The sequence below is a fragment of the Pteropus medius genome, unplaced genomic scaffold (assembly GCF_902729225.1).
Source record: "Pteropus medius unplaced genomic scaffold, Ma_sr-lr_union100, whole genome shotgun sequence".
In the NCBI taxonomy this organism is placed as follows: domain Eukaryota; kingdom Metazoa; phylum Chordata; class Mammalia; order Chiroptera; family Pteropodidae; genus Pteropus; species Pteropus medius.
The window spans coordinates 34,519,806-34,532,617 of NW_024349800.1; the positions used below are offsets into that span (position 1 = coordinate 34,519,806).

The window sequence follows — 12,812 nt, forward strand, 5'->3', positions numbered from 1 at the left end:
GACCCGGGAATGGGGGGGGTACTGGGAGAGACACCCTGAAGTGTGCACTGAAATGGTATAATGTTTATGAAATAAACCAAGGGGAGCCTGAAAGGGCTTAGGTTCCTAACTTGTAGAAGGGTTACAAATATCTCTCAAGGCAAAAGTCAAAGCCTTAATAAAGGATTAACCAAGTTATTCCAATTTGGTGGATTAGAAAGATTATATCTAAATCAATTGGGATTTGGTAAATTTTGTAAAGCCTACTTTAATAGGTTTCAGTTTTCTTTATCAAATTTTCAAGAGAGACTGAAGGTTTGATGTAAGTACGAATTTATTGACAACAATTTCCTTAAGCTATTATCCCAACACAGGGTACCGAGTAGCTGCAGACAATGATAATAAACCCACAAGATCTGGAGTTTGCAGAGAGAGAAAGAGGAAGAGAGAATGAAAAACTCTTCAAAAAGAATCTGGAAACGGCTTTCAATTATAGTAAGAAGTAATGACAGTTTGACAATGTAAGCATTTTATCCAGAAACATAAATCTATTCCATAGATACCAAATCGATTACCATATAGAGTTTGAAAATATACAAAATATTTGTTGTTCTTACATACTGAAATTAAAACCTAATCTTAAAAAGTGCACAGTAAAAACAGCATAAGGAAACCTACAATATCCATGGTATGTGTATAGTTTTCCATTTTACTGTCAACATCAAAATCTGTATTTGCCTTATTCGCCTAACTGGTTACAAATATATTTTAAATATTTCAAGGCCATTTATAACACTGACTAGTTTACTAGGTCCAACAACACTCCGGCTTCCTGAAGGCGGCCAGCGCTGAACATCAAGTCTCGGCCCTGCAGCAGTAGCAGCAGCTCTGGAAAGAAGTCACCAACCAGCTATGTGTAAACTATCGACTCTTGTTCTTTTTAGAATTTCCCTGTGCAAAGAAAAATATCAACAATAAGAACACAAACTTCAAGAACAATAACTCACATAGTTTATAGACCAAGCTGTCTCGAAGCCACATTTCACTTTGGAAAACTTTAGCTTCCAAGAGAAGAGTTGGCAACCTTGCATTGCTAAAATCACAAAGCAATTAGTTACTTTGTACTCTTCCCCACTCTCTAAAGTTCATAGACCCTATCCCACTGGGGGCTGAGGACAAGCAATAAAGAAAGAAAGGAAAGCTATCTTGGATTTATCAAAACTCAAATATTCCTTTTGTTCCAAAGACAAGGGAGTCTATGGGTTCATAAAACTGAAAAGAAATTTTTAGCCTGTTTCTCTGTTGTTTAATTAAACACCTTTTAAAGGCCTTAATAGGTACTAATTTTGCATATGTGCCAAATAACAACCAAATGGTAATGATTTTCTGTCAGAAGGAAGCTCAGATACTGGTTGAGAACAAGCTAGAGGGAAGATGTCTTAACTTATTCCCAATTCCCTCACAAATGGAGATTTGGACTTTCCACTTTCGCATAACTTCTTCTTTCTGGAGAAGTTCACTTTTTAGGAAAACATTCTAATTAAATTCCTATTCTTAACTCTTAGTACAAATACATTCTTTTCGTGTAAGTGGGAAATGTTTGCAGAATACAAACATTAAGAGCAAGATAATAACAAACAAATGGTTTCAGGATGTTTACTTGGTATCCAGTGGAGACCATGTCGACTCAGCCATAAGATAATGCTATAGCGACCTGAATTACTAATAGACATGGAGGGGTGGAAAGCAATAGGGATGACAGAATGATCAAAGAAAGGTTAACATATAAACTACAAAGTGAAGAATGATCTCTAAGTCAGTGTTTTATTAATTACAGGTATTTTAAGGACTAGATTAAAGAGTTCTGAGAGGGCTTGAAAATTCTCTAACTTTTTAAGTAGCGCAATGAGCTCTGCTGTACTCAAAATTAACCCTTCTAAATTCAGAACCAAATGGCCACTGCCGCTCTTGAGGCTGAAGTTTCCCTGTAGTCACTGCTACTTTCTTTCATATGTTAGGTGCTAAAACAGGCTTTCTCATACTACTCATTCTAATGTATGTACTTTCTAATGCCCAGCTGGAATATCAAGAGGCCAAAAGGGTTAATGGAGGCATTCTTCAAGAGGACCAACCTCCACCCGCTACTTCCAAGCTCAAGTTTCCTAAAATACAAGTAACTGAAGAACCATAATCAGAACCATATTGGCTGGTTACAATCATCACAATATGTCCCAAAAAAGCATCACAGATACTCTCTGAAGTATCCAGAGGCCAATCAATATAATGAAACTACACTGAGAAACAAAACTATATAACAAGATTCCAATATGTTCACGTATGTTTTCCAAGAAGATGCTAACTGAGCAGAATGCTGCCCTGCACCATCACTAGCAGATGCTAAAAGAGAGCTAGGGTTTATTCAACTCTCTCTCCTCCCCAGTGCCAGCATATAGCAGGAACTCAATAAATGCCTGCTATATCAACAAGGGGCAGCAGCGGATTTCAAAGAACACAGGCTGGAGACAGTAAATTCAAGCTGGTTGTGGTACAATATTATCTGAGATGATGCATGGAATCAAGTCCCTGGCCTCCTGAAACCTACTTTTCATGGTAAAGGAGTATATACATTATGTTACAACAATAAAGACATGAGATATGGATATGCATTTCAACATAAAAATAGTACCAATATCTACCAACCCCAGCCTGGAAAAGCAGAGGCTTTATGGGAAATGAAATCAAAAGAAATGTTTGGAATTAAAAGGATAAGACAATCCTACGTTATACAGATATATGAAAATAAATTTGCTAAAGAAGGTTACTACCTTCTCTTAATTTATAACTCAGCAAAGAAACTTAATTTTACTTTTGGATAAGAGGACAAATGATATTAAGAAAAAAGATTTATAAACACTTTAAATTTCCTTAACCTTTTGCTCCTGAAATGCACAGCAATTAAATACATTAAATACATTAAATATTAAATATTATACTGCAGAGAGACCACCTCCCTCCATTCCCTTACCTTACTGGACATCTTTAGTGTATCAATCTCTTCTCTCTGTTTAGACAATGTCTCATTCATGCTGCACAGGTGGTCACTCATCATACTTAACTGATCTTCATAACTTCTCTTGGTAGTTGTCAGCTCATCCTAAATGGCAAAGGAAAAGAGGAAAAAAAGAAAAAAAACATCAAAATCCCACTAGTCATACAACTCTAAAGCTTTTTTAATTTATAAAAAAATTTTTTAGAAAAGCAAATTATCTAAATGACCTATCTGATCAAATAACATTAAGGTTAAGCCACAGACCTATAACAAGAGAACAAAGATAAAAGAAACAGGTAAAAGTTTTTTCAGCCTTCAAAGTATGTTCTGAATTTCTTTGCAAAAACGAGTTTCCTTTTATGCCAGGAATAAAACTGTCATAAAAAAACGAGAGGGCTACTTGATTTTTCAATCCCCTCAGGCTTTCTAGAGCATTTGATGAGGTGGGGAAGTCAGTTTCTGGCACATTGCCACCAGCTCACACCTGGATGTCCCACAGTCCTCCCGGTAGGACTCTTCTTGGAAGAAGCACCTTCCTTTCTCTTCCCATCTCTCAGGCTCTCTTCGGCCCCTTAAAATCTAATCCAGTGCTCTCAGCTAATCTAATAAACTAATCTGAGATGAGGAGGAAGTGGGTGTTGCTGTGCTCATGTATTTTTTCTGACTGTATCATGTTTATAGGAGTTTTCTGGAAACAAGGCTTTAAAACAAAGCAGTGAGCAAAGAGGAATATTTTGCAGCCCTACCTTTTGGTTTAGGTCAGTTTTATGAAACAGTAAAGAGAATGAACATAATAAAAGTAATGTGAACAAAAGAAGCTTACAGCCCACAATGACAGGGATTAACAAGGAGGAGAAGAGAAAAAGGACTATGGGTAAATGCGCATTATTTAAAGAAATACTGACTACAATACTATTTTAAATTAAAATCAAGTCAGAGAAACAAACAATACAACCACTTTTTGCCTGACATAAGTAAGATGTTACTTTAAAATGAGTTAGTTAGAAATAAAGGGGTTAGAAAAAATATGTCCAAAGGTCGAATGCCACTGTTTTAGAAAGAAAATGCTGACCTCACTGCCCAAGAACTTTCAGTGAAGTATGAAAACTGCTTAGATAACACTTGTGAACTTACCTGAAGTCTGCTGATGTTCTGACTGGCCACTTTCATCTCTTCTGCCAGTGTCTCTTTAGACTTTTCAGCCAAGGCCAGTCTTTTAGAGAGTGCTCGGCACTGTTAAGTCAGAATGCATTCTATTATCCCAGGGAGAATTTCCCAAAAGCAAATTTACTTCAGGGAAAGTTAACAGAAAACAATCCCCAAAGCCAAAGCCCTTCTTCCCTCAATCCCTCCCTCCCCACTCCACTTCCTTTCTTCCACAAATATCTGCTAAACACCTATAGGCCCTGTTCCACATACTGATGTGCACGTAAGAATGATGTGGTCCCCACTCTCATAGTTTTAATAAGGAAAAAATTCTAAAATCCCAAGCTCATTGATGTTTTTTTCCATGCTCTAGTCAATGACCAGTGATTACGAAAAAACATTACAAGTTTTTGCATTTACCTAGGATTTATTTATACTCACACTAGACAAAAAGAGAAGTGGTTATTTCAAATGTTATCAGTGGCGTCAGACCACATAACATGAATTCTAAGATATTTTTCTTGTGTTTTAAGTCTATTATTAAAGACTACTTTATAGGAACAACAAAAGCTTTACAGCCCTACTTTATAGATTATGCTCTAAGCCACATGGAAAAAAAAAGTGAGTGCAAGACTCTAAAGATCTCAACTCCTTTTGGGAGGGTGCTACCAAACCTAGGCTTTCCAGAGACAGAAGAAGGAAAAAATCTATTCCACATTCTTGTTCAAAGAGGGTGTGCCATTAAAAGGATCACTAAACTTTCTGATAAGGCCATGAGACTGACAAGGAGGATCTGTTGAGACATTTGAATGCTGTGTCCACATCAGACTCTCAGACTAACCATTCCAGTAAAGTCATAAAGGGGGTCACCACTTCCTGTTTACACATGAGGGAAAACTAGGACAATTTAAAAATTTTTGTATTACATTATGCTGAAGACATTTACTAAGATAAGCAAGTCTCCTGGAATTAAAACAGCCTCAAAAATTCCCCACTCATTTCAGAAAAGTTCAGCCAACCAAATCAACTTTCCTCTATTAATCAAACAACTGTATGCTCAGCATTAAACCTAAAAAAGAGGGAGAGAGTTTTGCAAGGCACTGGTCTTCATGAAGATGACAATTAAGTCTGGGACACTAACTCAGAAGGTAGTTAGAGATCTAAATAAGGACAGGATTTTGTGCTTCGTCCTATGGCTAACATGATAAGTAATCTAGCAGTTCCATGTTAAGTCATCCAGTCTGCTGTTCTCCCTATTTTCCACAGCCCAACAAGCTGTCACTATTGATCCACTCATCAAACAGGTATGTTAACGATTACTTGTGAACAACATTGAGCTAGGCACATCATTTTTAGGAAAAAAGAAGCAAAACCCCTCTCCACTTCTAGCAATTGGCCTCCTATCAACTTCTCCATCTCTGCAGTTAAAGGAGAATATCACAAAGTCAGGTCCTAATAAAGGGTATTTATCTTTTTTTTCCAACTTCTTTAACAATTAAAGCTTTATAATTTTCTGTCTGACATCTATAACTGACCTTTTAATATAAAGTTTCAAATCAGAGACCTTACCAGGTATTCTTATATGTTGAGCAACATCCATTCTATCTTACCATTAGTTTCTTACTCTTTGATATCTGTACTTTCATCCTTTATTTTCTCCCCTTCTAATCAATGAATTGTATTATCTTGCATAGTGTTTTTCTAATTCTCTTAAAATGAATTATTTAATGAGCAAAGAAGAAAATGTAACAAAAAGATTTTATATATTTTCAAGGTTGAAAAAGATTTTTATCGTTTATAGGAGCTCATTTCCACAAATTGTCATTTAGAAATGGTAAAGTATAAATAAAAAAGAACCAGGCATATTTTGCTTTTTAGCTTCCCATAAAAATTCTTTGATCTATGAATGTTACCTGCTTATAACTCTCTAAAACAAGTAATCTGTAATAATAATGTTTCAATACATATGTTATATGACCATAAGAAAGGCTACATATGTCTCAATTATCTTTCAGTATCTTAGAAATGACAATGCAGTCCTATATTACTGAAATAAAGATTTCTTGGTATATAAACCAATCAAAATGAACTCCCACCATACGAATAAACACGGATTTCTCTCTCCTAGTGAACAGCAAGAGATGAGGACAGTGACCTAATTCCTAAAAGGGTTAGAAAAAAAACACCAAATCTAATTGACTCTCCACTCACCTCAGCATAAAAATGCACTGACTTACTGTCAGCCAGCTGCAGTTGAGACGTCAGTTCCACTATCCTTGCCATGTAGTGATTTTTAATTAAGTCTTCACGAGATTCCACATCTGGAACCTAAAGAAAGCATACATAAATAAATAAGTGCCAGTGAGATGAAGCAGTTCTAGAAAAAAAGGTTAGCATAACTTTAGGGAAAAAAAGGAACAATATTTTGTACATTTTCATTTGAAATGTGATAGGAAATCATAGTTTTCCTACCCTTTGAAAAAACCAGAGAGGGCAGGTACATAAATATTCCAAATTTCTTTTTTCAGCACCCTGTCTATCTCAGAAGGAAGCTGTGGCTTCAAGAGAATAGAGAGCAGAAGTGAAGCATCAGGAAGCCGTGGGGGCACAGGCTTTTTTTAAATAGCCACAAACCTGACTTCCAAAATCTCCATCTGTCTGACTTCTGAATATCCTCCTCTAATTAGAAGACGGCAGAGAAAAAACGACCCTTTATTGGAACCCTTAAAATCCAAACATTCTTTTCTCCAATTATCTTAAGACAGCTTTAATGCTCTTAAACATACTAACCAATTAAACTATTTCTATAATAGTTTATCAAACTTGTCCCAGATTAGTATTTCTTCTAGTTACTCTAGCAATGACACAGTATTGAATTTAGTTAAAAAAGATACGCAGAAGTTCAAATTACCTAAAGAATAAGGCCAATAAAAGAAATCAAAGAATTTACCAACCTATTTTAACTGTATTTACCAGTTTGCCATACTGAGTGGTTAGCTACATGACTTCAGTGTTCTTTCAATGGTTATTTGAAAGTTACATCTTATAATATTTCAAAACTCAATTGGGCAAACCTATGTGACAAGCCAAATCTGACCTGGGTTTGTTCACTCGAGGGCTGGAAATAACTAGCAAACAGATTGTTGACCCTGAGAAGCCCTGCTTTCCCAGCCTGCCCACTGGGAGGGCTAAAAGCTCTCGGCCTCACACAATATGTCAACTTACAAAGGAGCTCAAGCCACACTTTATCAAACTTCCAAGTCAAGTCATTCAAGGAGGCAATTACAAAAGCAGGCTATAATTTGTTGGTGACAATCAAAATAGAACCAGAGAGAAAAGCAACATGGATCCACTGATGGAGGGGGAAAACACTGGTTCCACACTTGCTAGAATGGTCGTCAGGAAACACAATTAGACAAAGTTGACTTTTGTAGGACTTTGTCAATAACATGCGGCCAGATATTTACTAACAGACAACATGATGCTAAGTACACATTACCTCATTGTCAGATGTCCTGGTTAAAATCCCAATCTAGAACATAGAGAAAAAATTCTTTAGAACAGACTGTTTACATTTCAAATGCAATAGTTTAAACATTTGTAATATCTTCTCTTCTTAGTTCATACGGTTTTGAAGCTCACTGGGCCTGAAGTACTACATCACCCCCAGACTGTCCTTTACTACAAAGAAGCAGTCCCTGAAGATAGGTTAACAGCATTTGCTCTTTCTGCCATGAGGCAATAATAAATAATGATCACCACTATTTCCTCTATCAAGATACTGTTAGCCATTTGCACCATAACCAACAAATTTGGAAGAGAGAGAAAAACTTATGACTTCATTTCCATGCCTACTTCTAAAGCAGTAGCCAAAAAGGGATATGTACAGGTGACCATAATAACAGAACATTCCAAATGGAAAACAAATGAACACTCTGGCTGAAAATTCAAAAAGAGAAAGAAGAAACACATTCTTGATACAAGGTTATTGTGATATCAGTATTAATTTCAGATTTAAATTAATGAAAATGTAATTTTAGACACATTAAAGTGCTGCCAGGTTTTTAAAGCTTGCTTTTGTGGATTAAGATTTAAAAAACAAATAGCCATGATTACTGAATTCAGGATATTGTTCAAGGTGGAAGGGCATGTGCTTGGGCACAATAACTGAAAAAAACTATTGAAAACTCAATTTCAATGGATTTTGTTAATCAAAGATGACACTCAGTAAACAGTTTTCACAGATTCTAAATAATATCTTCAAGAGTATTACCTCTGAACAGTGAGGAGTATTATCAACTGAATGTGTGTTAATGAATGTTATGCCCACCTAGCTATAAAAGAGTCTTTTGTAAGGCTTTTTTATATATATATATATATATATATATATATATATATAGATATTTTTATATATATATATATAAAAATATATATATATATATAGAAGAGCCATAATTTTCTACTCACAGAGGCAGGAGTAGCAATTAGTCTTTCTCTTTCAGTTAAAAACTGTTTACAGTAACACGCCAATCATTTAGTTTTATACATCCAGATATGACTACAATTGGCATCTATTCTGCCTCCCCACCCTTACCCTCTCACTCTCTAGCTATGGTTTGAGAATGTGGAAAAACACACAGTTTCTCTATATAGATGTCTATCTAAGCTCTGATTCCATTAGATTGAGAACAACTAAGGGAGGGGAATAAATTCCATTATACAGACTAGATCATGAAAAATGAAAGGAGGCTGACCATATTTTGGAGACTCTAATCCTGACCATCTAAAAATAATAGCCAAAACTGGGGTTTCATGGAAAAAGGTTGCAAATGTGGCATCTCAATTGTACCTTAAATGAGAGGTGATAAAAAAAATGCTGAAAAGTGGAAACATCAAGGAAAGCAGAAAACGCCATCTCTTTTTATCTCTAAAGTCTCCAGGTCATTTCGCCAAGAATCTACCATTCTTGGGCAAAAGCAAGGAGAAATCCATGGAGAGACCCTTCTCTCATCCTGGAATACTTTTCTCCTGCCAGGGAGTCCTGCTCATTTTCTAAACCCACTCATGTTATCTTTTCTGTGATAGCCTCCCCAACGTAATGATTATTTAGGAGAGCCCTCCAGATACTTTTGCTGTGATTCTACATCATTCTATACTGGGTTCACTATAGGATCACCCTGTGAGCATGGTGTCCATTCAGTCAAAACTGTGAGAAGTCTGGTTTATGTTTTTTGCTTTTAAAAATGTTTTAATTTTTTTCTCCCTTAATATTTTATTATGAAACTTCTCAAACATATAGAAAGTTTGGGGGAAAAGTATAAAAAGCATCTGTAAATCAATCATCTACATTCAATAATTAACATTTTGCTAACATTTGCCTTATTTATCTGTGTGTGTAAATTCATTCTGAACAACCTGAAAGTAAACTGCAGACTTTATAATACCTTACCCTAAGCACTTTGGCATTTATCTTCCCTAATTAATATATTCTCCTAAATAATCGTAATACCATTATCACACCTAGGAAAATTAACAATAATCCAAGTTTCTGATACTGCTAAGGTGAGGTCTGTATACATTTTGAAAGTAAAAGCTGGTTTGCATATTTTACCTTCAGGTATGCTCTGAATCAGATGCAAGGTAATTCTGAAGAGGACCATGACTTCTTCAATAGCATCGGTGAGCTGCAGGGGTACAGTCACACACCTTGGAACAAGGCCTATCAGAAGTGCCATGGCTCTCAAACTCCTTGAGAAATGCTTGTAAAAATACATCTAATGAGACCCTTCTAATCACGAGGGGTTTTATCCCCCCTTAGATTTTCTAATTTTTTTTAAAAGTGGGCAGAATATTATAATTACTAAACTTCTCTCAAAGTAACTTTGAATTCTTTAAGTCCAATAGAGATGTTTCTTCACTTTCTAAATCACTGCAATTAAATATAAGGTAAGAAACATAACGTTGCAAGATAACCTGTCAGTATACCACTTTATGAAATATAATTAGCCGGATGAGTCTCAGTATTAAATGTATGTCGTAAAGCTTACAGAATCTAAGAATATATTATATAATTGGTTTAAAATTATACTTGTGGTCATTTCAATAAAGATCTAGGCATTTAGCCCTCGGTCAGAAACATAATAATGTGTCTATGGAGAAACAGAATCATCTTAAATTTGACTTATTATATCTTTTCTAGGAATATAGCCCTCACTGTGGGGAAGTCTCATGCAAAATCAAAGGGAATTTAATGGAGATGCTTTTCGAAGGAGGCACCCTGCTTCTTCTAGAACACGTGGACTATTCCTGTTATAAATTGATGTATAATTTAATGGTTAACATTGAACACTATGTTAGCTCCTTACCGATTAACATTAAAAAAAAGATGGCACTTACCAGATTGGTGCTGTGAACTGGCTCCTGCACAGCTTTAGCTGAGGCTTCTTCCTGGCCCGCAGCATTCACCACAGACGCATTTTCCTGGGCCAGCCCAACCACCTGTCCACTACTTGTACTCTTCAGTTTATCTGCAATTCGCTGGTTTTCTTTCTCCAGCTTGATTTTGGCTAATTGTGCTTCCAACATCCAATGTTCTTTTTCCTGCTCCAGTTTAGAGATCTTCTCCAAACTCTGCTGAACCTTGAAAGCAACAGAGAGTTCTGCACCTCAGAGGATAATGCAGATAAAACTTAGTGGCCAAAAAAATACTTTATAAATATAAATCAAAACTACCTCACAGAGGTGAAAACAAAAGGCTTGACCCTGGTATAGGGAAAGATTTATTCAACAGGAAACAAAAAGTACTATCATAAATTAAGAAACTGAACTATATAGTAAAATCAAAAATCTCTATGCATCAAAAGGCATCATAAAGAGAGTAATAAGGAAAGCCACAAAACAGAAGAAGCATGTATCTAATAGAGGACTAATATCCAGAACATATAAAGCACTTTTATATATCAATAGAACAAGACAGACAACCCAATAGAAAAAAACGATAAACAAAAAACTAAAAAGGCTTGAATAGGCACTTGAACAAGACTATAAACATAAAAAAGAAAGTACTCAATGTCACTATTTATCATGAAGAAGCAACTTAAAACCACCCAAATGACTAAAATTGAAAAGATAGAAAATATAAATGTGGGCGTGTTTGTGGAACAATTTTAACTATGTATAGTGCTGAGAGGAGTGAAATTTGGGACAAACATTGAAAAACTGTTGGGCAGGATCTTTTCAAACTGAACATATCATGCCCTGTGACCTAGCAATTCCCCTTCTAGGTATATACCCAATAGAAATGCATGCATGTTTACCAAAAAATATGTATAAGAATGTTCATAGAAGCATTATGATAGCCAAACACTTAAAACTACCCAAATACTCATAAGCAGTGAGGATGGATAAATTATGTATATTCACATGATACTGAACAGCAGTGAAAACAGACAGATTACAACTACAATATTCACAAATGATGAATATTACAAATATAATGTTGAATGAAAGAAGCCAAACCTGAAAGAGTATATACTGCATAATCTCATTTTATAAAAAGTTCACATCAGGCAACGAAACTAATTTATGATATTAGAGTGCAAGATAATGGTAATCTTTGGGAGAGAGGAGAATAGTAATGGGAAAAGGGCATGAGGAAGGCTTCTGGGGTCCTAGTAATTTTTTAAAGGTATAACTGACATAAAGAAATAAAAAAATTTTTAAAAACTTTATCTAGGTGCTGGTTATATTAGTGTGTTTACTTGTGAAAATTCGTTGGGATATATATTAATGATCTGTAGACTTTTAAGTATGTTATACTTCAGTAAGAAGTTAAAAAACTAATTCTCAGGGCCAAAAAAAAAGCTTGAAAATTACATAAAAATAAAATTTTATAGTAAATTCTAAATGCTTTATCAACTATCATGGTTGAGCAATAACTAAGTAAATACCAGGCACTGTTCACAATACTTTCCTCCTGTTATTCCACCAAGACTTCCTAAAAGTCCTACAGCTCTCATCTCTCAGAGGAGAACCAAAGCTCCCAGCAGCTCAACCATCTGCTAAGCTAGCAAATGACAGAGCCAGGGTTTGAGACCCCATCTGTCTGGCTCACATATCTGATTCTTTTCACTATCACACCGCCTCCCATTGGCTCAATTCATCCTTACAAGACCGTGAAAGGGAGACAATATCCTCACTTTAGAGAAGAAGGAAGTGAGACCTAGAGTGCTTATCAGACTAGCCTGCAATGGCAGAGTAGGAAAAGCAATAGCTTTGAAGTCAGACAATTCTGTCGCTAGCTACTTTGGGTAAAAGTTGCTTTATTTCTTTGAGCCTTGTTTTTCTCACATAAAATAAGAAGAAATTCCAAAATAACTGCTTTAAGTATTCCACATTTTATTGTCTGTCTCAGGAATTTTGTTTTTCAGGAATTATCCTGTGAATAAATTTTTTAATTCCTACATCATAGCACACTAATGTTGAAAAGATAAGTGATATGTATCCAATGAAAACAAGGTCAACATAGACAAAATATTGTCTGAGATGAATTTCTGTTCTCTTTAAAATAAACATTTCCAAAACTAAAAGCAAGCCAGTGTTAAAGTGAATAAACCTCTAACAAAAACTAAACTGGTGT

General features: G+C 35.5%; 1 protein-coding gene across 2 annotated transcripts in view; it reads right to left on the reverse strand.

The window, feature by feature from the left end:
* Window positions 1–295: 295 nt before the first annotated feature.
* PPP1R21 (protein phosphatase 1 regulatory subunit 21) overlaps window positions 296–12,812 on the reverse strand; it is a 51,919-nt gene continuing 39,402 nt past the window's right edge. For both annotated transcript variants that reach the window (XM_039887198.1, XM_039887199.1), the window contains 6 exons: window positions 10,571–10,813; window positions 7,674–7,706; window positions 6,386–6,502; window positions 4,163–4,261; window positions 3,005–3,133; window positions 296–930 (listed from right to left, as the gene is read on the reverse strand). In XM_039887198.1, coding sequence (XP_039743132.1) covers window positions 901–930; window positions 3,005–3,133; window positions 4,163–4,261; window positions 6,386–6,502; window positions 7,674–7,706; window positions 10,571–10,813 — 651 coding nt within the window. In that variant the 3' untranslated portion in view covers window positions 296–900. The remainder of the gene's footprint in view (window positions 931–3,004; window positions 3,134–4,162; window positions 4,262–6,385; window positions 6,503–7,673; window positions 7,707–10,570; window positions 10,814–12,812) is intronic.